We start from the raw sequence: 24,764 nt of genomic DNA, 5'->3' as shown, positions 1-24,764 counted from the left end.
CTTCCTTTTTTTTTTTTTTAAGCCTTGAGAAAATAATTAAGATATTCTAAATCTGAAAGGTGGGCCGACATAAACATAAGTCACCCTAATTAACTTCATAGATTGCTTTATAACCGGCCCCTTTATGTTGACAGTTTATGTTCAGCTACGCATTTCAATAAAACCTGAATTTAAAATGTGCTCGACTACCTCATAGTGTTATCTTCTTTTTGGTAAGCTCTTTAATGTTTGGAGCAGAACTTCCTCCATTATTCCTAAACAGATCTTCCTCACAAAGGCAGGAACTGTGCTAATGTAAACTGAAGCTTGCCGGAAAAAGTGTGTTTGGGTTGGAGCTTGGTGAATGTCTGAGGAGGTAAAGGGCATCTTGAAATAAAGACAAAAACCCAGGAACAAACCAAGGCCTGCCAGTGACACTGAATGGAACCTGATAAGAATGAATAAATGGGCCTAAAGCCCTTTTACCGGGGGTATTTTTAGGTTTTTTTTGTTTGTGTGGCGTAGTTTGCCGCAGCGTGGTCTCAGTTTGAACGGTAGTTGACGCTTTGAAATTAGTGGCATCGCTAAGAAGAATGCATATAAAGAATAATATTGTTTCTACTTATCCAAGAAAATATTTAGTTTATCCAAAACTGCGTAGGAGTGAGAGGGAATGTCTGTGTTAGGCATACAAAAATGCATCCTAGTTAACTTCTATTTGCCACTAATTGTAAGTGTATGTTACATTGGTTATACAAAGTTTTGAGGGCATGTGAATGTCACACAGTGTGCTAACTCGTTTAGGCTTTTTCCTTTCCCTGCAGTACTGGTGGAATATTGTGAAGTGCAGTTATATGAAAGCGTGTAAAGGAAAGACCAAGTGCAGAAAGTAAATCGAAACAAAGCAGTTGAGTGTTCATAATTCATGCAAAGAGTTTTTCCAGTGGGAGCATTGTCAGCGAAATTATCAGTGGTTTTAGTGGTTTTAGTATTCTGGCTAAAACTATGCCTCTTCTTCTCCTCAGGATGGTTCTCTGGGCAACATAGATGACCTTGCACAGGAATACTCTGAGTACTACAACACCTGCTTTAGTGACGTCAACGACCGCATGGAGGAGCTACGCAAACGACGAGTCTCCCAGGAACTCGACATGGTAAATACACGCTCACCCATGTAATTACCTCGCCTAATGAAATCATGTGAACGGCTATTCATGCACAGCATTTTCTTTGCCTCGCCTCTGAACTTGCATGCTTGATTTTTTTTTTTTTTTTTTTTTAACGCTCTTTACTAACTGCCAGACAAAGAATAGCAGAGACTGAACAAACAAGATGAATTTGTGTTAATGTCCAAGTCTTTCCCCGAGGCCAGTGTGCCTGAACACCACTACAAGTCCTTTTCAGAGAGATGTAGGATACTAAGACACTTCTTTGGTTGCCAAGTTGCAAGTAAATCTATGATGGAATGCTGCTGGTGCTGCTGCAGAGGGCCTAGCTTTGTGCAGCATACAACCCAATGGGTCCACATGCTTGCAAGAGCAAGTATAAGATCAATTCAGTAAGTCCCTGTAAATAGAACTTGGGCAAATAAATTCTCAAACACACACAAAAACAAATGGTCAATTCTGTTTTTCTGCTAAGCTAGCTGGCACTCTCCACCACGTTTGCTAGAAAGTCAGACATAGTAGTGTTATTGCCCGATAAAACAATGATTCAGCTCTCCATCCACATACTTTGCACACATTGTTGTCACGTTAGACTTTCTTATTTTAGACCTTGTGCCGATTGTCTCCCCATTTTTCCGCATGTTTTTCTGTCATCACGTTTCCAGTTTAATAGGCAGCCCCTCTTGCTCCAAGGCGACCATGTGGCTCAGCTTGCATTGAAAGGCACAGCTGATTTATTGTGCTGTGCATTTAATGATTTCAGACATTCAGTTGTCACCGCTTTCATGATAGACTGTAAATGCATTTTGCATCTTATTATAGATTAAGTGCTGTCTCTTTGGCTGCACACTTTGATCTGTGCTTACCTTTCGGGCATTTTTTTTTGTTAGTTTTGAAGGGAAGCTCTCCTTCTGAGTTCTTAAAACAGGGGAAAAGGAAGCTGTGAAGGCTCAGGGGAGGGGTTGGGGGTTGTGCTGAGTGGGACCTGAGCCTGAAGCCCAGTGCAGGAGGAGGCTAACGACATGAATAGTGGAAGAATGAGAAGGAAGGAGGATGAGGGGAATGAAGAGGAGTGGTGGAGTATGTGAGAGCCTGCAGCTGTCCTGCCACTCTGCAGAGTTTGGCAGCAAAATATAGAAGAAAAGAAGAAAAATACATGGAGGAGGGGATATAGGTCAGACAACACCTTATCAAGAGCTCTCAAATGTGCAGTATCAACCCACACTATATGGATTTAACCTTGCCTTGCGTTTGAGTGCAGGCCTTTTTCTAAAATTAGTTTTGGGTGCTGTTCAAGTCCAGAACAGTCTTTTCTTTACCAACCCTTCTAGGATGCAATGGATTAAGACAAACTTTTCTTCTCTTAGACAATATTGTTAAGAGGCATTGTGAAAGTAATACACAAGGCGTGTACCGAGACAGAGCACAGGACACTAAATGAACTGAGAATGAGCTTAGACAGAGTGACGGACACCCAGTCAGAAAGAGAGTAACAAAATGACTGTTACAGCTTTTGAAGTGTGTCCAGAATTCAGTGGCTGCAAGCCAGCGTCATGCAGTCGTCACCCCTGGGACCAGTGCCAGATGGTTAGGCAAGGTCATAAGAGCCACATTAATAGAGACAGATTTTATTAGTGGAGGTGGATGGTAAAGCAGACAGGACTCCATAAGGCTCACCTCTCTTTAGCCATTGTCTTAATTTTCATGCGTTTCATAATGTCAGATTTATAGATCAGTTATTGATTTAAATTATTATTATTTTTACTAGTAGGTAACTTGTTTCTTCAGATCTCTCCTACTATATGCTTTTCAGTTCAGATCTGATCTATGTAGTAGAGATTTTAGGGTAAAAGTCACCTAAGCTTTGACCTTTCTTGGTTTGCAATGCTGTACTAGAGAAGGCTGAAGTTTAGATAAATGTGGTATCGGAGAAGACGCCATGAAAGCTGTCTGGTTGCCAGTAAATCTGTGATGGAAGTCCTCATACTCCAGGTTAAATATAACTTGAGGAAAACACTGACTGGATATTTGCTACTGGAAAATTCCCATGCGAAAGCCCCACTGTCTAAAGTGTTGCTGTGGTCAACATTGTAACACCAAAAAGTAAGAAGAAGGCCTTTTTAAGTTTCTGTTCTCCAAAGCATTCTCAACTTGACTCTTGGTACGGCGAGTTTGCTCATGATGGGAACCATTCAGCTTCTCTTTCGGGGTTTTGGGGGCTTTTTGGGTTTTTTTGGGCTCTTTTCCTTAAAGTAACGAGAAATGTAACATTTGGATTTTTTTTTTCCACTTGCACAATATTATTAGCCTGCTCTTGCATTGTGCCCCTTTTAACATAGTGATGGCTATCTGTGTTGTTGCAAAGCAAGGGGCTCTCTCTATTAAGAGTTGATGACGGAAGCTCTCTCTTAGATGGCTATCGATGCACCTCCTTTCTGCGTGGCTTCCTCTCAGTTGTTTCTGTGACTCTATGGTAGTTTTATGAGTTAGTGGGATACAAAGGGTTAAATAAACATCCTCTTTGGGAATGTGGATATGGATTAGCACGACGGCCTCGCAGTTTCCCAGCGCTCTTATACATTAGCGTTCGGACGCTGCGTGAGGATTTTTATTATTGGAGTGACAGGAAATGCTGGAAAAGAGCAATATATTCAGCAGTTTTAATAAAGTGTGTTGTCTCTAATAACGGGTCAGTAAAAGGTCAGGTCAGAAGGATAAATAATTTTTAATTTTTTTTGCCTGGGATTCAGTTACATTTTAGTCTTCAGTGTTCCAATTCTTAGCTAAATACAAAGGATTTAGTTATATTTTAGAATAATGTAGATGCATTTGACCGTCCTAATGTATCTTACATCTGTAACCATAAACATGATTTGTTTTTCAGTGTCCCTTTTCAAAATAGGTGCTTCATAGTAGTTTATTTGTACGATAATTTTTAAAAAGTGAGTTTTAAATTTCAGCATAGCAACGAAAATTTGCTTGGCCCAATGTTGAAAACAGTGATGTCGGTGGCTATGGTAGAGGTTACCTCAAATAAAAAACAAAACAATGATTGGCAGCCCACAGATTCCAGGAAATGATCCCAATTTTGGTTAGTAACACAATTCAATCACTGGTTTGCAGATCTGTTTTAGATGTGGACGGATTCTTAAAAGGCACCAAGGCAGAAGTTTGTAAAGGTTTTAACCAGTGGCTTTGAAGTAGCATAAATTATCATTGCATATTATCATTGCTAACAACTGCAATATATGACATTCTTTGGTTTCTGAAGCGGATGATGATCATTTTAAATACTGCTCCATAGAAGTCATCTGAAGTTGAAGTAAATACATTTAGTTAACTTTTGTCTTTTTCTTCTTGTTTCTTCAACATCAAGGCAGTTGGAAAAGTTATCTATCTATCTCTATCTCCTTCAAGCTATCTCCATGAGCAGCCACAAAGTCACGCTACAGTTATGTCAGTGCAAGTTTAGTTTAATTCAAAGGGAAGGAAAAAAAGTGCCAAAACGCAGACATAAAACACCAGAGGAGGGATCCCTTAAACATGCAGGGACTGGTTGTTGGATGACTAATCTTGTCTGGCCAAGGGAGAGAAATACCAAACTCTGTTTTGACATCACTTTCTAACCATAGCACAATAGTACAAATGAAGTACGCTAAATATAAATCAAGAGAGCTCATTTTGGCGTTTGTGGTTGTTGGGCAAACATTTTAACACTTGCTGTTAACCATAATGAGACATTGCACTGCTGTGTGTGGTAATATCTTTGAGGATAATTTTAGATAAGTGCATAAACAAAGCATCCTATCAATCATAAATCTGTTCATCGTAACCTGCTAACTCAAGGAAGGCGTTTTATTTGTTTTATACCTGAATTGCCTGACAGCCGTGGGTCAAGACTCAGGCACGGACTTGTGTTTTTGTTTTACCGTGAGACGAGGAACCGTGTGGTTAATGCCCACGTGAAGTTAAACCATCAAAGTGCGTCAGTTCAGCTGGGTTAAAACTACAGTGTAGAGGAAAGACAAACCGTGTTGTGAACTCTGCTGCTTATTTATCCTTTCTACTCTCAGATTTTTGCCTAGAAACATAGCAAAGTCAAACGCTCAAACAGCAGAGACTTTGTTGCTGTAAGATTGCTTTCAAAGGACGTTCGTGCTGCTGTGTTTTTTTTATTATTGGCAAAACCCTTGTGGAAAGCAAGCGGTATATTTAAATGTATTTTGTGATTTATTTGTCACTAATGGGACATCGGTTGTAATAACTTTGGTATTTGTTTTGAAATACCAAAGCTGAGGAGGATTCTCAAAGCTGAGGAATGCTCCACGCGCTATAAAAGAATGCAGCCCTGTGCGGCGAGCACGTACACACACTCTCCCAGACGTCCTTGAAAGGAAGAGGATGGAGATGTTGGTGTGCTAATGTATTTCTCGTAAAAACATTTAGGCAAGCGGCAGCTTGATTGGTGTGGCGTGGTTGAATTTCAGAAAACACAAGTGTGGGTTTTGTGTGTGTGTGTGTGTGTGGATTTTCCAGAACAGCCAGTCCCGCAGGCTTGCACTGTGCTGTACTAGTTCCACCTCTAACGTCTTTTTCAGGGATTGCAGTAGGTACCTGTTCCACTACATATCTTTCTACAGGGCTACTTACAGTTGCCCACCCAGGTTCACTCGGCCATGCCAGCTGGCCTACCTCCACTACGCCACCTGGTCTTTTTGCTACACATACACCTTTTTTTCCATCTGAGGTTGGGAGTAATTTTGGTGAAGTAAAAGTGACTTCAACAGGCTTTTGCAGTGAATGGAATATGTGTTTAGCACTCATCTGTATTTTGAAGCTTTCCCTTTAATTTAAAAAAAAAAATATCTGGATCTCCTGTTGCGCAGCTAAACTTTGTTGTAGTTTCCAGGTTAATGATGGAAAGCACTGTGGTTTTTGGAAGTAAAGTCACTTTTCAGTAGCGCTTGTGTGTTAGGGTTTAGTCGTTTCCGATGCCAGTTTTCCTGTGCTCAGACATCGTGATCCTCATTAGTCAGAGCTCTCCCTTCTTTCCCCCTTTCATTTTAACTTAATTCAGTCATGCTTAACCAATCATTCTCCCATCACAATTGCACGCACATACACACTAAGCGAACCATGCACAAGCAACGCCTTTGGACATCTAAGGGGAAAAACGCATGCACGTTCACACGCTTACATGCCACTTTTAGGTAAGTAGGGCAGCATCTTAAGATTATTCTGCAAAGTTCGTGTAAAGGATAGCCTGCCGCCTCTGGGGGGGATGCATTGTGGGATCTATGCTTTGCACCGCCTCAAACACAGATTGCCTTGATATTCTCTTTCAAGTAACCGTGTCAGCAAGTTATTCATCGTTTAACTGTGTGTCTGAGAGAAATGGAGGTTTACTTTTGGAACCATTTACTGTTTGTCTCATCACATCTTGCTCTGTGACAGATTAATCCCACAGATCTCTAGCGGAGAGTGAACAACATGTAGGTTTTGTTTGTTTTTCACTCATCTTTTCAGCTTTTCACTCTCTTTCCATGTCAGAGATGGCACGCACAGACAGGAAATAAAGGGAAGCTGAGGATGAGTAGGAGGAACAGAGAGCCACATTGTGTCTTATAGGTCTTTTAGTGTGTGTGAAAGTGGGGGCGAGATGTGTGAATGTGTGTAGATGTTCCTTGAACTGGGTTTATGTCTGTGGTGGAATGAATGTGGCGATGCCAGGGTCAGTGTCCGGCTGTATTTTTGTGTTTATCCAATATCCAAGCAGTACAGAGACATTGTACATTAAAATCACTTTTTACAACGAGCTGGCATGGTGCTTACAGTTACCCACTGGTGAAACTGGTATCTGTCCTGTAGCTGCTGTCCGGAGAAGCCGCAAAGAGGATCTGATAGCAAAACCAGCCAACCACTACCTTTTTGAAAGCGTTTGTGCACTGTGTTTGCATGGGAGTATACTCCTCGTTCACAGCGCCCCTCCCTCTTAACGTGGTTCCACAATATTCTGCACAATTCATTTGTTTAAATAGAGCTGCCAAAGTGGTGCTTGCTTAAGGGATGAATGTGTTGTGTCTTTGTCTCTCGTAATCTCTGCCTTTGCGAGAAAAAAGACAAACAGTCCTTTTCGAGATTTTCCTTACATGCAGCTTGGTGACTGTAGAAACAAGCTTCCACGATTGTAGATGTGTACCTGCTCTTTGACTTATGGGAATCCCCATATTCCCTGGGATGTACAAATTAAATGGTCTTCCGACATGACTTGATTTACTTCACGAAGAAGCTTCCAGTCACATGTCTCTGTCTCGTTGATTGATGTAACAGACAAATACACAAATGGCCAGTAGGACTTGTGTTGAGCAAAAATGATTGTTTAATGACTGTCTCGCTAAAATCCTTACAGCCACCTCTCAGTTGTGTGTGGTTATTGTGGGACTTGGGCTAATTTAGAGGCTTTAAGCCACTTTAGCACTTCAGGTCCTCTGCTCATTTGACTTGCAACTTACGGTTGTTCCAAAGTTCCAAAGAACGCTTAAAGGTAGTTATGTCACTCCTGACTAATACACTTGCTCATGCCTTACTCATGTTCATGGGGCAACAGCGTGGAAGGATTGCACTCCCTCAACCATTATATGAATATAAAAAGGTTAAACTGGAGGTCGTCCAGATTAGGAAGCGTGACTCTCTTAACTGTAGGAAACTGTCTGTGTTATGCTTCCCGTGACTGCTGTCCTACAGCTTTAATACCTGGGTGTGGAGATGCAGGATGAGGATGCCAATTTCCTTTCCCGCTCTCCATTTCGGGGAAATTCTAGATTACATTTGTCTTTTGTTAATGGGCTTATAATAGAGAATTTTTTACTGATTGTAGAAGTCAAGACAGTCCAAGCAACCCTCAACCATCCCCTATATCGTGTTTGTTATCCTGCAGCGAGAGAGCCAGTGAAACGGAAAGCTTAGAGTTCTGTAGAAAGACGGGGAAATAGTTTTTTAATTTTAGATGTGTTAAGAAATCCTGGACAATTTCAATATAATAGGACAGACAAAATAACCAAAAATAAAAATGTAATATCAGCATTTACATCGGGACTTGTTTCCTGTAATTCTTCATGAACTGCTAAATAATAAAGGTCAGACAGAAAGAAAGTGGAAGTGCGAACTTGCCTTAGATTTTGGTTTCTATTTTTAAGGTGGATCTGATAAATCTCATAAATGTTGCTGACAGTGACCCAAACCAAAGGGGTCTTCACGAGGGTCTTCACCTTTTTTGTAATTCGATGACCCATCTAGTTGAAGACCCCCCAAACCCAAGCCCTGCATACTCTGATCATTTATTAGTGCTTCATTAGTAGTTTTAGCAATGTTATAATTGACATTTTCTTACATATGTTGCAAATTAAGGCAACTAATGGGGTCTTTTCCAGTCTTGCTTACTGACATGATAGAAGGGATGACAACAAATTAAGAGTGAAGTCACATAATGATAACTGTGCAACGAGTAGGGGTATGACCTTCAGCAAATAAGAGCTTTGTCCTGATGTTAACCTCAGATGTTGGGTCTTCAAGCCTGAGAGCCTTTGAAAAAAGTATGCTCACCAGCCTTAAGCAAGTTGTTGACTGTGTCTGTTTCTGTGCTGGTTAATGGCCTGAAGTTTAAAAACAGTGGTAGCACTGGGCAAGTCTGAGTATAGGGAGTCATGATATCTCCTGCTTGACAGTTCAAAAGGACACAAGAGTGCTGCCAGAACTATGTAGTCAGCCATTCCCTCAAGGAGTCTAATTGGCTATTAATACTCACACGCTGCAAGTTAAAATCTTGTTGCAGACTCACTGTGATGGTATCTGCCTCAGGGTCTGTCTTTATTCAGCACTTTATTCAAGTCACATCTGTATCTGGAGTTGTTATAAATGCACCTGCTTCAGACACATTCATTAGCTCCAGCCAAGTAGTGCAAACACACTGACAGCGAGTTTAAAAGCTGGAAAAACTTGGCAACATTTTGTGTATAAAGAGAGTTTAAAAATAAATGCGATTTATATTGTTTTCGTACAGTTGTAGTGAAAGCCACCGTTAAATTTACGAGCAAAGCTCAGCCAGGTCTGGATGTCTGTTTTGCATGTCTGCCTGTGCAGTTAGTCAAATATGGCATGTTGTATTCTAATGTAAGATAAGAGGCAAACTAGCAGGTGTTTGTCTTGAGTGAAGGGAGTTTACTGATGTAATTGTCATTACAAAATCAGATGCACGGAGCCAGTTTTGCAGGTGCCGAGTTACATTTCAGAACTGTTCACGCAGACTGGGGCGCCTGAAGCAAGTCATGACTTGCCCAGCAGCAGTTGTTGGTGTACACACACGTGCTTGTGTTTGTTTTGACGCCTTTTCAAGTATGTCTGACTCTGACAATAATAAAAAAAAAAACGTCTGTACATGCATGAGTGCACTGTGAAGCATTCCCTCCACTGTTGCTGTATTTTTTTTTATTTTTTTTTATCCTTTCGTCTTTAGCTTTCTTTAAAGAACTGTTTTACTTTCCCGGTGTTGTGATTTGCTCCTTTGCCTCTTGGATTGTGATGCTTGACCTTCTCACTCCTCCCCATCTAATTTTTCAGGAGAAACAAGACCCAAGCAGCACCTCTCTGCAGCTCCGTAATGAGATCCAGGTAGGCGAAGACACCTGCATAAGAGTAGCACTTGTGAAATACCGTCAGATGTCATTGTTACCAAAAGTCTGACACGTGCCTCCACCCCCTTCCTTGTCTCTCTCTCCAGGAATCTTTAGGCTTCAGCAGCGAGGTGTCCACTCCTGAAACGGACAGAAAGTAAGTTTCCATTTTTGTCCCTGATAAAATGTGACTGTAGCAAATGCGCATCTATGAAGTATGCTTGGATTGAGATGTCTGTCTGCTGCATTTCCAAACAATTTGCAGCCTGTGTCTGGCTCATATCAACCTGTGCATGCCTGCACACAAAATCACACTTTCTTCATGTCCACGGCTAAATATGGAGAGAAATACACACAGCTTCAGACACAGCTAATGTGTTTGGTAGATCTATTATGTGGAACCTTGTTTTTTTTTTTTTTTTAAAGCAGAAGATGCTAGTTTACGTGTGCATATTTGCTCTAATGATGGTAATAAAATATTACCCACTGACTATTTAGAAGGTCATTTTCAAGAGAGTTTAAAGTTAAGGAGCAATCTGCACTAATGGACGTCTCGAAAAAGATGTAGTTGGTCTTCCATGCTTCTCTGCTCACATTGCTGCTGCAGTTAAAGGAAACCCAGTGACTGCTTCCTCTGGCTGACTCGCTTGGACCAGCAGCCATTCTCTATTCTCCAGGCCGTCTATACTTCCTTCCTGCCTTTGTGTTCTGCGATGTACAGGGGGGGGAGACGGAGAGGGTGATGGCCAAAAGATTAGAGCAAAAGAGCATGAACGAAAGAGCAGGATGGAACTGGGCATGGGTGGGGTTCCTTTTTACTGGATCCTGTTACACAAAAGTATGTTCTTTTTTTTTTTGAATACCACTGTATTTTGCTTGCATAAAATTTCTAGGTCGTAGCCCACCATGAGGTCACTGTTATACAGTGCTATGCAAATTTAAAGCAATCCAAGTTGGCTGAGGTTGGCTAAATGGCCTGATCGCACACACACGGTCGCTTTATGGCCACGTATGTTTGATAAATGAGACGGAATGTTAAGAATATATTTGTTTCCTCATGACGAGTTGTCTAGTAAAGACCTCGTTACAAAATAAGCTCCTTGGGCAGTGTTGGTCATTGGTAGTGATAAAGAAAACCCCCAAATTTTAGGAAAGTAATCAGCCCCGGTGGAGCTGCCATCTTCACGTGATGACCAGCGAAGTGCATACTGCAGACATGATCTCTATTCCCATGGCTTTATATGTTGCACAGACAAATGCAGAAGATGATGGGATCCAGATGCCAAAATGACGTCTCTCTACTGTTTGAAAGAGACCCTAAAAGAGCCCCTAACTGTACTATATTATCCATTTTCTTACTGTCAGTCTGGTTTCTTTCTCATGCGTTGCATGGTTTCTCTTTCCCTTACCATCACCAATAAATATATTTATATATATGTGTGTGTGTGTATAATATAACTTGTAAACCTACCATTCTGAGTTTTTATTCTTAAATTACAAAACTTCCCACATCGCACTTGTAATAACCCTCTTTGTTTTAATCTATCATTCACTGGCAGCCTGTCTGCTCCCACTCACCCCAGTTCTCTTCTCTATTAAGTTGTCCATTGTCCACTTTCCACCATGGTGAATGGATTTCAGGTGGAGTGATTTATCATGTGCAGGCAGACTGATAGGCATGCCCCGTGCATTCCTGGGACCCGATTCCTTACAGCCGCACAAAAGGCACGCTTCCACGTTCATGCGCACAAGCACGGGTACCCCACTGTCGCCTCTTTGCGGGACAATAGCAGGCAGATAAGATTTCCCAGGCTTCATCCAGGGGCTGGAGTCACCCTTCTTTTCCCTGTTTCTATGTCACTTTGTTGGCAAGACGTGGGCACAGCTCTGATTGTGCCGGGTTTACAAGTGGTGTTGACAGAGAGCTCCCAGAAGGCTGAAAGGTTCAAGTTTGCAACATCCTGTTTTTGGAAGCTGATTGGTTGGTGGATATTGCTGTGCAGAATGGGCACCTTGCTTATCAGTAAGGTTAAAAAAAAAAAAAGAAAGAGGTAAATGGATTTTGATGAAAACGCACATGCAGAAACAGAATATACGAATTGGCGGCTCCAACTGGGTTTGAAAATGGTAGTGCGCTTAGAGGCATCTGTGCTGCTGGAAAGCGCAATAATCAGATGGAAGAATCTGTTTCAGAACAAGCACCACGTTGGGAAACTAAAGCACCTTGTCAGCACATTTACCTTGTGCTGGTGAGTATTGTAGCCTTAAGTTGAACAAAGTAGATGGCAAGTTGAACGACAGGAAAGTGCGCTCGTAGTTGATATCCACGTACTTTTTCAGCTAAGCGCATAATTTTCTATTTTCCTGCCTTCCCTTTTGCGGTGACCTCTCTGACTCCCTAAAGAGGTCGTCCCTCTGTTCTTCCTGTGGACACTGCTACCGTCATACTGTCACCTCTCATTGTTTCGTCAAGAACACCGGGGATTGCTTTGCTCCAGGTGGCCAACCTTGTAACCACACAAAAAAAAACACAGTGTCTGTGTACAAACATGCGTCCATTCCCGTAATTTCACCTGAGCGCAGTACAAAAAAATGGCAGTAAGATGCCATTAAACATGAGCTCACACAGCTGTGTTCAAATCTTCCCATGTGCTGGTTTATCATCATCTGCTCTAGACAGCACCTCTGTCACACAGCATATGAGCTATATTACATATCTGCAGTAGTTTCAAAGCCCTGTACTGTAACACAAATGGTACTTGCAGCTTATCATTTTGAAAATTACTCATGCTGTTCATCCCAGCTAGGAATAGTGCTCACAAACATATCATTTTCAGAGCGCAAAGCAAGCATTCACGCATAGTGAATATGGGCTTAAATAAGCAAACACATGGTAACTTTAATTTTCATATTGTACACACATCATGAGAAGCAACCTGTGCTTGTTCTGGACAGGTTCAACCCAAAGTAGAGATACTGTATGTTATACAGTACCTTTGTTAGCAGTTACATGTTCCCTTCTCACTGCAGAGAGGAGAATTGAAATAGGAAGGCATGCCAAAGATTTAAGGTTAAACCAATTAAGTTGCCTAGCCACACTATGCTGGGTTAACACTTTTGGAAGACATTCAGGCTCTTTTAGCGAGCGGATGTGTGCGCGTGAGTGCATGTGTCTGTGCGCTGCATGGGAGGTTAATTTATAGAGCATGAAGGTGGGGTGGGGGGGTGACGATGCCGCTACAGAAAAGCTTCTATTGAGGGAGTTCTTTTAGCATTAGCTTTGGCCCTAGCCTGTCTGGGAGGGGGAGCAGAGGAGTAAACCATACAGGCATCCATTCAATTAGCATCTCATTACGTTGCCATGGCAGCCGGGCTTTAAGCCGTGCAAAGATTTCCCATTGCACCTAGACAAGGGCTACCATATTTGAACAAATGTACGTGGTCGCATGCGCGCGCATACAGGGCCGTGTACCAACTGGAGAGGAAAAGTGACCTGTTCATCTTGTTTTGATCCCGTCACTCTCTTTCATGATGCTTCAGCGACAACCACCTGTCTTTGTGTGTGACTCAGCAGCTGTATGCACGTGCGCAGTTGGCTGAATTCACAGACGGGTGTGTGAAAACCTGCCGGTAAGAGACGGTAAAAGAGCGAGACATGCCTTTAGAAGAGAGATTAGCTTAATAAGTCTCTTAGGTTATCAGCTGGATAAATTTAAAGTACTCTGTTCCCCCTGTGATTTATTTCCATTTAACTGAAAGAACAGCTTACAGTGTGCAGCCAGCACCACTCATTATCACTCCCACACTATTATACATCTAAACATACCTTTACAGTGTTGTCACAGGGCCTCTATTTTGCAAACTTTGCATGAAAACTCAATAACTCACAACTTTTAAGACAAAAATAGAGTTCTTGATGTGGTTTGTCAACTTCTGCATAACCAGGGAGTCAGCTGAGATCCAACATGCTGCTGAACTTTCGAGAAAATGGCGAGAGGTTGCTCATACACCGCAGTTCATGTTTTACCAGAGGCTTTTACTTTTTTTTTTGAGACAGATTTATGCGCACATTGGGGTATTTGTTTTTACTCACACATTTTCCATTTCTATCTCTCTCTATGCCCTTAGTTTCAGTCTCCCATCTCTCTTCCTCGTGACTGTCTATCCTGTGGAGGGAAGTGGAAACACAAACAGGCTGAGTCTGCCCTGTGGTTTCTCCTCCTCCTCCTACCCCTTCTGTCTCCTTCTGTTTCTCTATTCCTCAGTTCCTTACTTTCCCTCTTCAATCTGCGCACCACTGTTAAATGTTGTTCTTCCATTCGTCTTTTTGACCTTCCTGCATTCTGTACTGCTCCTAAACACTTCCGTATTACTGCCATCTTCATCTTACCCACTTGTTTTTGCAGCAGGGGTGTTGTTACCCACATCTCTTTTCCTCCCTCTCCCTCTCAAGCCTCAGGAGCCTGGTCTAAATCACTAAAGTACCAGCACTGACCCCAAGTGGTGGATACACAGAAATGCAGACCCACTCCCTGAACATTTATAATTGTCGCTGAGCATCAGTGTACTTTTTATGTGGTTCACTGAGATTAGAAGAGACATTGTAAATTTTTTTTTAAAACAGTGATATTTTTCTGTTTTCTTTCAGGATGTCTCTACACAAGTCCAGCTCTGAAGATGGATCTGGAGGTAAATAGATTTCAAGTCAATATACAATTATGCCACCTTGAACCCAGCTGGACTTCCAGTAACGGTGCAAAGTGTCTGGGCTAAATTGCCTATTTTTGACACTATCTGCGGGATAGTCACTACGTTTTGATGCTCTTTTAGGGTAATCATAATCTCCTTGCTGTTTTTAACACTTTATTTTTAGATTTAGATTTTGGTTGCGTAGGTGAGGCAAAATACCTGTTTATGTAAACCTCCAATATCATTTTACATGTCCTACATCAAGCAGGGTGGAAGCATAAGTGGGTACCCTGTGGGGTTTAACCTCAGGATCTCTCACACCTAAAACCAGCATCATACTCACATCTTTATTCACACCTTCTCAGGTCTGGACGATGAGGCAGCAGAAGTTTGAATGAAGTGTAATATTGCATTTTAGTTTTACATTAATTAATTTAGTAAACATATAAAATTTTAGAGTGAAACACATTCCAGTCATGGGTAGAGCTCTTATGAAAACAGTTATATTTTGTCTCCTGTGCACAGGAGAAGGTTTGTCAGATTTGAGAAGTAAATCCTGATGATGTCATAGTGGGATCGTCAAGTTTGCCTTTGATATAAACTCAAGCTGTGGTTTAAAAGACACATTTATCAGAGTAATTCTAATGAAATTCCATTACAGGATTAACCATTGTAGAGTACATACTAGTGTTTAATAACGGAGTTGTTTTGACTGACCTAGTTTTCGTATTTAAAGCACTGAAACACTGAACCAAACAGTTTCTTTCCTGTATTCCTGAAACAGCAAAGTGCATAACCCGGTTTAGTGTATTTCTCATGCTCATCGTGTTTTCTTGCTTGTGTGTAACCTCGTCTTTTATTTCCTCCCTTAAGGTAAATGGGACAGTAAGAAGAAGAACAAATCTTTTTGGCAGAACTTCCGCAAATCTCAGCACAAACCCGTTGTACGACAGACGTCCAAAGGTTTGTGCGGCTCTATTGTACACATTAGGGTCACCGAATATTTGTTGCTTCGTGTTTTCCTTTTTGCTCATTGGTCTTTACCACAATCAGGAGAAGATATTGGCTACGTGGCCAGCGAGATCACCATGAGCGATGAGGAGCGGATCCAGCTGATGATGATGGTGAAAGAGAAGATGATCACCGTAGAAGAAGCTCTGGCTCGGGTAGGAACCTCCCGCATTGTCTCTTGCACTTTATCCCCTCCCTCATCGACCCTCATGCCCCAACGACTGATGGGCTGTAATCTTCTTTAAACCCTCCCTTTCTTCATACTCCCTCAGCAGCTCTGGCTTTCTAAAACGACTTACTCTTACTAACCAACCCCCTCCCTTTTTACCCTGTATATATTCCCTATATATATATTTATTTTTTTTTTTTGCGCCTGCATTGTTCTCTTTACACACACAGCACACACACATAACTCCAGACTTAATGGTGTCTCCAGAGGTTGAGGAGTCCAGGGATTTTGGAGTGTGAGCTCTTGGAGTGTGTGGGTGTGTTGTTCAGCTCATACTTGCGAGGTTGACGGTCATAGTAGCTCAATAGCCCCATCTGTTGGAGGGATTCTGTGGTGCATTGTGGTCTTTCTCTTTAGTTGGACATGGTGGATATTCATTTGGCTGTCCTATCCATTTTTTTCCCCAATGCACTTTCATTTTGATCTGACTCTCAATCAATATCTGTTGATTGGTTTGTGACTTTTCTGTCGTCTGTTTTTTTTTTTTTTCTTCATCTCCTCCCTTTCTGTCAATTTCAATTTATGGTGCTTTTCTCCTGGGTAGCATGCCGGGCCATCAGAGTTAGAAGACTGGATTGCTCTCCCAAAGGCAGATGTTAATTTTCCTTTTACATGTCTTTTTATTTTCTTCCAGGATATTGATTTTAAATTGGAGGATTTTACCTGTCTTATGATTGACATTCTGTCAAACCAATCATAGAATCTGAAAAAGAAAAAAAAAATGGTGGAAGGATGCAGAGACCTGTTTATAAAATCAGTAACCTTGCTAATTTCCCTCATGGTCACCGACCTCAGCCGTCAGTTCACAACCTATAGTAGCCATTCTATCCTCGTGAATGCACACTGCTGATGTTTTCCAGTCTAGTATATAGTGAGACACAGCATGCTGGGTGAGAGTGGGTGGTCCCGCCCTGTTCCTCTGCCTCTCTGACCTCTTCTTCTCCACGTAGCTGAAGGAGTATGAGCGCAGCAGACAGTCCAGCAGTACTGACACTGCAGAGTGGGCTGACGGATCTGCACCCAATCTAAACCAGTCCTCAAACTGCAACGTAAGTACACCCTCACCCCTGCCCCTTCCTCCGTTACCCAAGCCTATCAAAGCCTTGATCTGTTCCCTTTTACTCTCCCTCTTCTTAACACTCTCACCTCAGCCACTCTCACTTTGAGTTTAAACTTTCACAGGAAAAGGATGGGATGTAGAACAGCGACATGGAGTTGATTATATATGCGAATGTGTTTATCCAAATGTGAATGATTCAACTTTACTCTTGAATTTCCTTTTTTTTCTTCCTTTATATTTCTCTCTCTGTTCTGCATTCGATAGCCAAACTACAACATAACTGCCTCTGCATATGCATTCTCTCCACCATGTCAAGTGCATCCTAGTAGTATTGATGTTGCCTCTGAACATTTCAGTTCATTGCTCAACTCTGGTTTTCCTTAGGCTCTGCTCATTTTTTCTTTTTGGCAGTCAGAACAAGAACTGTGCAATTCTCTGAAAGTCCTCTTCCATATTTTAGTCATCAGTTTAATCCTCGCCTGGGCATCTCATTAGAAAATTGTCCCACCAAACGTCATAATTGGCTGCTGCAGTGACAGGGAAATTGTCTTGTGGAAATTTAGGGCAGGTCTGTTTACATCAGTTGGTTATAATTGTAACTTTTGGAAAGCCAAGTGGAGAAGCACACAAAATCCACCCCAAAACTTTTGCAGCATTCAGCATTGAGGATACTTGATGTTCGAAAGTCGGCTGCATAACGGCGGCTATGTGTTCAGAGGTAGGAGCGCCGACAATCACCTCTTTGTTGGCCGCTGTTTGGATTTTGATGACAATCAGTCGGTTCTTTTCTTGTGTATTATTATGTGCTGCTACGTGTGTGTGTTTTGCTTGAGTGTTTTTTTTAAATGGAGGTCAGCCTTGATGCAGAATCGAGACTTGCAGTGGTCAGGGCAGTTGTATGTGAACACGTAGATTATAAAGAATGTACTGTATGGCATCGCTTGGGAATAGCATGCAAAGTTTTATGCGTGACCCACTTTTTTTTCTTTGCAGGAAGTGAATTTATACAAACAAAAAAAATTCCAAGCTCTCTGAAAATAACTCCCACACCCATGTATGTTGTTTTGAAAAGAAAATGCCATCGGTTCTTCACCAGAGTCTCAGTTACCTGTCCTGTTTCTCCCCTTTATCCACCTAATTGAATGAACATGCGTTTGGTGGTCTTATTGTTAAAGTTGACCCCATGTTCTGCAGACAAATACAGATTTCAGTCCAAGCAGAGTTTGAGTACCATAATCTTTCATTTAAGTGAATGAAAATGCTTCGGTGACTAATGCTCTAGACTTTTGCACATTCACCCCGTGTGACTCCTCAGCTTAAGTAACGATTGCATTCATATGGAAATCAGATCTGCATTGCCGTTTCTTTATATGACTGAATCAGTAACTTTACGAATGAAGACCCATGCCAAACAGTTTTCTCACACCATCAAGGGGCTCCATTATTTATTCTTCTGGGTAATGATTGATGATATCCATTCACATGGAAAAATAGGTCAATTATGCCATGCATAACTTGTATCTGTTATCTGGTTCTTTGATGTAGTGCAGTATGCTGATCAGCTTGTCAGTCTCCTGAAACTTTCTGTTGTTAGCGGCTCACTTCCTGTGGGAAGATGGTTGATCATTTGGGGGATTTTACAGACTTGAGAGAAGACGGAAGAGTTACAGTACTGAAGGATTATTGTGTAGCAGAACACACAGTTTGGCCCTTGGAGGCAAATGCTGGAAGCCGAGAGGAAACTAGGGAGACAGAGACTTAAGATAAAGACTCAGCCCCCAAGGCCAGGAAAGGGGGAGCTATGCATCTCCCTTTGCCCCATGTTCCAGAATTGGCCATTACAGGAAATATTTCTTCTCTGCTGGGGCCTCTATTGGTGTCACATACTGCCCTTTCTCCTCTCTAGTGAATAGAATTGGTTAATTCCAAGATCAGTAGATTTGCTCGTCCGTGCATTCCTGTATGCTATATACGGACACAAATATACAGCTGATGGTTGTAGCTGGAATGTTTGCAATAAACCTTTTTTTGGTTGCTCTGTGACTTTTTCCATCCTGATGCTGTTTTTCTCTGGTCTTTTTTGCCCCGGCAACGGAACCTGCATTCCAGGGCTGGCCATTAGCGATTTGGGGGCCAAGGCAGGGTCAGAGGGGCTCAAACGCTGGGATTGTTCTCCATGCACAACATGCCTTTTCTCTGCTAGCCATGAAGCACGACCCTTCCAAACAGTCCCTCATTCCTCTGAGCTAAACAGGCTGCGTTTGTGTCTGCCTGCATGTGCACAGGGGCACAGATATTATTTTGGATTGTGCATGCGAGGGAATGTGCTCAGGGCACTACGGATTTGATGATCCTGCTTGATTGAATTATGGAATATTAACACAGGAAGTGCTGCCCTGCTTTTTCCAATATAGTGGTAAGTTCTATTGGTCTTCTGAGCTCACTGTTAGATTTTCTTGTAAATGCTCTTTTTCTGTATTTGCAGAGAAATTTTCGTGTGCCTGAAAAGGACGTTCAGTCGTAGCTTTTGTTTATAAGATGTTTGTAAAGTTTTTACTTTTCCCATGTTTTAAATGGCAGCCTTTTGGCCAGCTTGATTTATGTCCTCGTTTTGCTAGGCTTTCTTTCTGAGTTTGTCCCTATTCCCCTGTTTATGTGGTCATTCAAATGGATAGTGCCTCTTGGGAATGGGTTGGGATTTATGTCACTATCTCCTCTAAATCTTCTATTCATTAGAATAGAAGAAGAATCACATCATTCAACCCTGACGTTGCTAGGGCATTAGCGCTGCACATAGTTCTTAATATGATAAAATGACTTTTTTCCAGTTTTTTAAACTAAGACTCTCTTTACATTGAATTTAATGAAACTAATGCACTCAACCATCACCCAGGGTGAATGGCAAGTAGAAAAAGCTATCATAGCAGTCAGACCAACATTGTTAAGTTGTTGGAGGGACAGTGGAGGGGGGTTTCTTAGCCTGTTTCTGCAGGTTTGTCATCCGCCAAACGAGTGGTCTGGTGTTCTGGGCAGACATGGCAGAAGACTACAGTTTCAAAAAAGAAAATATCCTGCACACTGCTCAAGCTCAGTATAAAAATGTATTGATCGGACCCTTGGGGCCTTCATTGTATTCGTGCAGAGGTGCAGGACAGTTGTTTTCCTGTGGGAGTTTCATTCAGTGATTTAATGTTAAATGCACAGTCTATCACAATATCCACATATATGAAAAACATGATCATGTGTGACATGTGTTATCTATTAATAAGAAGGGTTACATCAGACCTAAAACGTAGCTCTGAAAGCGATGATGAAGTGGAAAGCACGGACTTACACAATGACACTTTTAGGAATGATGTGTAGTTTTTCCCTTTTCACGTTGGCAACAGTTAAGGTTTGTACTTGCATACCTGCAGAAAATGAAAAGTCATCATGTTGTTGTGGCCTTGGTGTGGTGTTGTCTGGGATTTGTGGTCACTGTCAAATGTTTGCTCAAACCAAGCCACAGTTGTTAACATCATCCTGACTATATGTCAACAGTCTCTGCGCCAAGCCTGTGGTCTGTTTTTAGGGTGGCGGGAAAGCCTTCTTTTTTCCTCTTTCAGATGCATAAAACTGCGTGTTAAAGTAAAGGCAGAAATGTGCATGCATATTATTCTTGTCAGATTTAGAAGTGTGTGCATGGTTTTCTAATCTAAAACACTGACAAAAAAAAAGGTTAAAAATTGACTACATTAGTACAACAAAAGCAAATGTTAATATTCTGTGTTTTGGGGACAAGAAAATTGTAATATTCATAAATATATTTAATAAATATATTTATATTGTGAGTTTTCTTCCCACTTGACCACATGAGGGTTAATTTACTCAAAAAAGTGTGTATGGAAAGTATGTAACTTTTTTTTTTTTTTAAAGATATGGTTGTTTATATGTAGGAAAAGATAAATACACTTTTGTCCTTTTGCAAAAGATGTTCCCATGAATGTGAGCTGGGAGCATGTTTCCATGATAGTGACAACAAAAAGCTTTATCTGTTCTCGCAGCAGTCGAAACATCACCACTACGAAACAATGAAATCGCAGTGAAAGTAATGATGCTAATAAAGATGTAAAAACACTGAAAACAATATATAAAAAGTAAAATTAAATAGAAATTAGAGTAAAAAAAAAAGTCCTGTGTGTGTGTGTGTGTGTGTGTGTGTGTGTGTGTGTGTGTGTGCGTGCGTGTGCCGTTTAAATAGTGGTTTCCTCTGAAACAAAAAGTCTTTGAAGGCAACATAACTCTAGATAACCTATTTTTTTTAAAAAATGCTGATTGATTACATCATTTGGTTGTGTCACTTCCTCCAGATCACATGCCACCTGGTTTGTTGTTTTAGTGCATTTCATGTCTCAACTGAATATGACCTTCACACAATGCAGTGTGCCACCATCCCTCCAATCCTCCATCCCTCACCTCACTAACTTTGCCGCCATCCTAAACAGAGCTCCACAATCTGTCGCGTTGTAAAAGATCTCTTAAAATCTCAAAGCATATTCATCCAAGTGTTTTACCTTCTCTGCCTAATCATTTTAAACCACCTGTTTCTGTTACAACTGCAACCATGAATTGTTATGCTGAACTGGAAAGAAATTTTCAGTGTTAGCTTTTTTTTCTTTATGTATTTATTTATTTCTTTATTAAATTTTTTTTTTTTTTTTTCTTTTTATTGACCCTAGCTACCTTTTCTCGTCTTCTTCTTTGTAATATCAGCCCTCTCTCACTCTCTCTCCACCAGTCTCGTGAACAGTCAGATGATGAGCAATCAGAGGACTCTGTGAAATTCAAAAGGCTTCACAAATTGGTTAACTCGACACGCCGGGTCAGGAAAAAACTCATCAAGGTGGAGGAGGGCAAGAAACATGCCTCCGAAGGTTTGTGATTCTGTCTGGCAGCAATATATTCATTTGATTACTTGATTATCTTTATGATTTATTACACACTCCAACCAGCTAAATAATGTTAATGTAATTGGATTTACATTAATTTCAATGAATAACTGCTTTAGGCGTTTTAATGTTTTTGGGGTTTCCCGATTCTCAGATTTTAAGAATGTAAATTTTTTGATGGGTAGCTAACTCAGGCAGACTTTCCTGTCTAACCCTCCTGAGTAACAAACTTTCTGACTGTTTGTGTTTCTTTAGATTTTATGAATCTGGAGACACCTCCCACCTGTGAGGACAACACCGCTCTGTACACTGGGGTTCTAAAGAAGCCCCCTTTAAACCAGGAGGCGTCTCTGCCCTCACTCACCCATGACCAGCTTTCTCTGGATGGAGACACAGATGGCCTGACGACCTCCCCTTCCTCCAGCAGTTTGGACACCTGGTCTGGACACAAGCTGGTGAAAACGTTCAATAAGTCTTCTAGTACCCACGGTCTTATCCGGCCCCCCAGGAGGACCCCAGCGGGCTCCAGTGCCCTGGGAGGCTCTATTCCTGGTGTGACAGGTAGTGGCTCCTCCTTCTCAGAGCTCGATGGCTGTGGATTGGACGATGATGGAAAGCTGTCACGCTCCACTACTGATGGCGAGATGAGGAAGGCCCTGAACTCCATCTCCCATGGGGTAAGTAGCAACGAGGCCCTGTATGCTTTCTATGGCCTGACTAAACCTCGCCCCAAACCCCATTCCCAGTCCCGCCTTCTGATCTCCCTGGATGACGGTCCGCAAGGCAGCCCCAAACATCAACCTGCCAGCCGGCACCATGGCAGCTGGACGCACCGGAAACCTGATCCCAACTATGCATACTCCACCAAGCACCTCCTGTACCAGCGCTCGCGCAATGCTAAGTCCCCCGTTTCTCCCCTGTCAGTCACCCCATCCTCCCCCGTCCGCTGTGATGTATCCAAATCAAAGGTTTTTGGAAGTGGGGGAGGGGGCTGGGTGTTCCCCTCTCGCAGGCTGCGTGGGCGAACAGCAGTCAGTGAGCTCAACATCACCTATGTGGTAGAGCGGAGCCTGTACGGTCACCTCAACTGGGCACAGCTGGTCCGCCCGGTTACACTCAGCCGCGCTGAGCGGCGCTGTCTATTGGAGGAGGACCGTGAGGCGGACAGGAAGTGGGCGGCCAGCGTGGACCGCTGCACCAAGCGTGTGCTCTTGCGCATCCAGCAGAAGTCTGTGAGTTTAGGTCTACAGGTTTAAATCGGCCGCCTCGTGTGAGAAGGACTCAGTGTGCTTCAAAGTTGCAGAATAGCCCAGAGGTTTATAGGTGACTGTCGCACAAACATACACAAATAAGATAACAGGTCAGCTGTTACATACCCTATATTAAACGTACCCATTTAATATAGTGTGTGTGGAAACATGCAGGTATTGCACAAGTTCTTTTATCTTGAAAACATCAAAAGCTGGCATATCAGTGACAGACCTAACTGCCCTTATAAGAATGCCATCTTCAGTGACCTTTAAGCGAATGCCTTTGCCTTCAAGCCTTTTTATTTTAGCTGAATATGAAATGATTATGGAAAGCGCAGTGCCCTACTTGGGAGGTTAAGTTACAGCAGAGGTTTTATAAGTGCCTTTTATAAATGTCAGATCCCTGAAGAACACATGCACTTACAGATCAGTAGTCGCACTGATCCCTGTGGGTGCAGGGGATGTTGTACAAGCTCGGAGCTGCTCATCCTCATAATAACTGCAGCACATAACATTCAAAGACGTATTGAATGGGTTGACTTGTTAGGTGAACTTCAGTGACATAATAGTCGCCATACTTATTTTCTTGCACATTTATAAGGCTGTGAATAGCAACAAAATGATGGAAAGGTCAGAAAACCTTAATCATCATACAGTGATTGTAAAAAGCCAGTAATGACTTTTTTGACTTTAACCCAAATGAAAGTAGTCTGGTGGAATTTTAAATATTTTAGTTCTTTTTGGCAAACCTTCCCTATAGAGGTTTGTCATGTGAGGTTATGAGGTTATTTGCACGTTGATCGAAAGTTGTCCACCATATTGGACATGATACACCACCAGTTATTCCCCAACTGGTTGGAGAGTGGTTGCAGAGTTCCACAGTGTCACTAAGCTGAAATTGCTCGCAAAAAGGGTGCTGCATTGATTGCAGTTGCCTGCAGTTTACATAAGAAATGCCACCTTGTTTGCAAACACTTGCTAACTGCTAACCAAAGCAGCAGTAAAACTTACCACGAAAACCAGAAAAGTAAAAGTTCTGCCTTTGTGCTGCAGTCAGCTTGTTTCAGAAGATGAAATGTTTAATATGAAGGCCTTTGGTTTCCAGTTTGTGTCACAGTTTCACTGCTGTGCAACCTACAGGCGGAAATCAGCTAGTGACCAAAAAAAGGTTGTTGCCAACCAGATGGGGAATACTAATTTTGCCCTGACGACCGATGGTTACCAGATGGTTGTGGACTGGTCTCTAGGCTTGTGTGACTCGGGCCTTATTGACTTGACTCTGCATTGTCACCATAACCCTGTCACATGTCGAAAATGGTGGACAATTTAAAGTCACGTTGCTAGTAGTGATGTGTCTCAATAATCTGTGTATACCAGCAGAAATAGTGACACATAGAGGTAAAGACGTAGTAGAGCTATCCTGCAGCTTTGAGGGTACCTGAATCCTATCGTGTTCTAGTGACGTCACTGGAGGTCGTTCTCATCCAAAAACTTTGAATCCACTTATTTCTGTTTTTGCTTTTCGTCTTCTTTTTTGGCCCGTGCCTCTATTGCAGATGTGATTTTTCTTTTTCTTCTCTTTCTCTGTAATTATCTCCAAGAAACATCTTTTTTTTTTTTTTTTATCTGGGTGCATGTCCATTCCATTGAACACCATCATCACATTCAGGCTTATTTATGAGCATCTTTGCAACAGGTTATGTTTCCTGGAAAGCTGTGGCGTTGATCGCAGCATTAAACGTAAAGTAGAAAGGCCATTTTCTTAATGTGCACCGCTCGCCCA

The 24,764-nt window shown here is 41.9% G+C and overlaps 1 protein-coding gene across 6 annotated transcripts in view; it reads left to right on the top strand.

Moving 5' to 3' along the window:
* Window positions 1–24,764, top strand: part of sash1a (SAM and SH3 domain containing 1a) — a 168,260-nt gene that overhangs the window by 125,658 nt on the left and 17,838 nt on the right. For 5 of the 6 annotated variants that reach the window (XM_040017299.1, XM_040017302.1, XM_040017303.1 and 2 more), the window contains exons 2-10: window positions 1,005–1,133; window positions 9,762–9,812; window positions 9,922–9,971; window positions 14,463–14,503; window positions 15,377–15,466; window positions 15,557–15,669; window positions 16,694–16,792; window positions 21,581–21,716; window positions 21,987–22,408. In XM_040017299.1, the coding sequence (XP_039873233.1) occupies window positions 1,005–1,133; window positions 9,762–9,812; window positions 9,922–9,971; window positions 14,463–14,503; window positions 15,377–15,466; window positions 15,557–15,669; window positions 16,694–16,792; window positions 21,581–21,716; window positions 21,987–22,408 (1,131 nt within the window). The remainder of the gene's footprint in view (window positions 1–1,004; window positions 1,134–9,761; window positions 9,813–9,921; window positions 9,972–14,462; window positions 14,504–15,376; window positions 15,467–15,556; window positions 15,670–16,693; window positions 16,793–21,580; window positions 21,717–21,986; window positions 22,409–24,764) is intronic. The other variant, XM_040017300.1, reaches the window with a different exon arrangement.

The sequence above is a fragment of the Simochromis diagramma genome, unplaced genomic scaffold (assembly GCF_900408965.1).
Source record: "Simochromis diagramma unplaced genomic scaffold, fSimDia1.1 OVJJ01000802.1, whole genome shotgun sequence".
NCBI classification, from domain to species: Eukaryota; Metazoa; Chordata; class Actinopteri; order Cichliformes; family Cichlidae; genus Simochromis; species Simochromis diagramma.
This window is presented reverse-complemented; position numbering and strand designations above follow the sequence as displayed.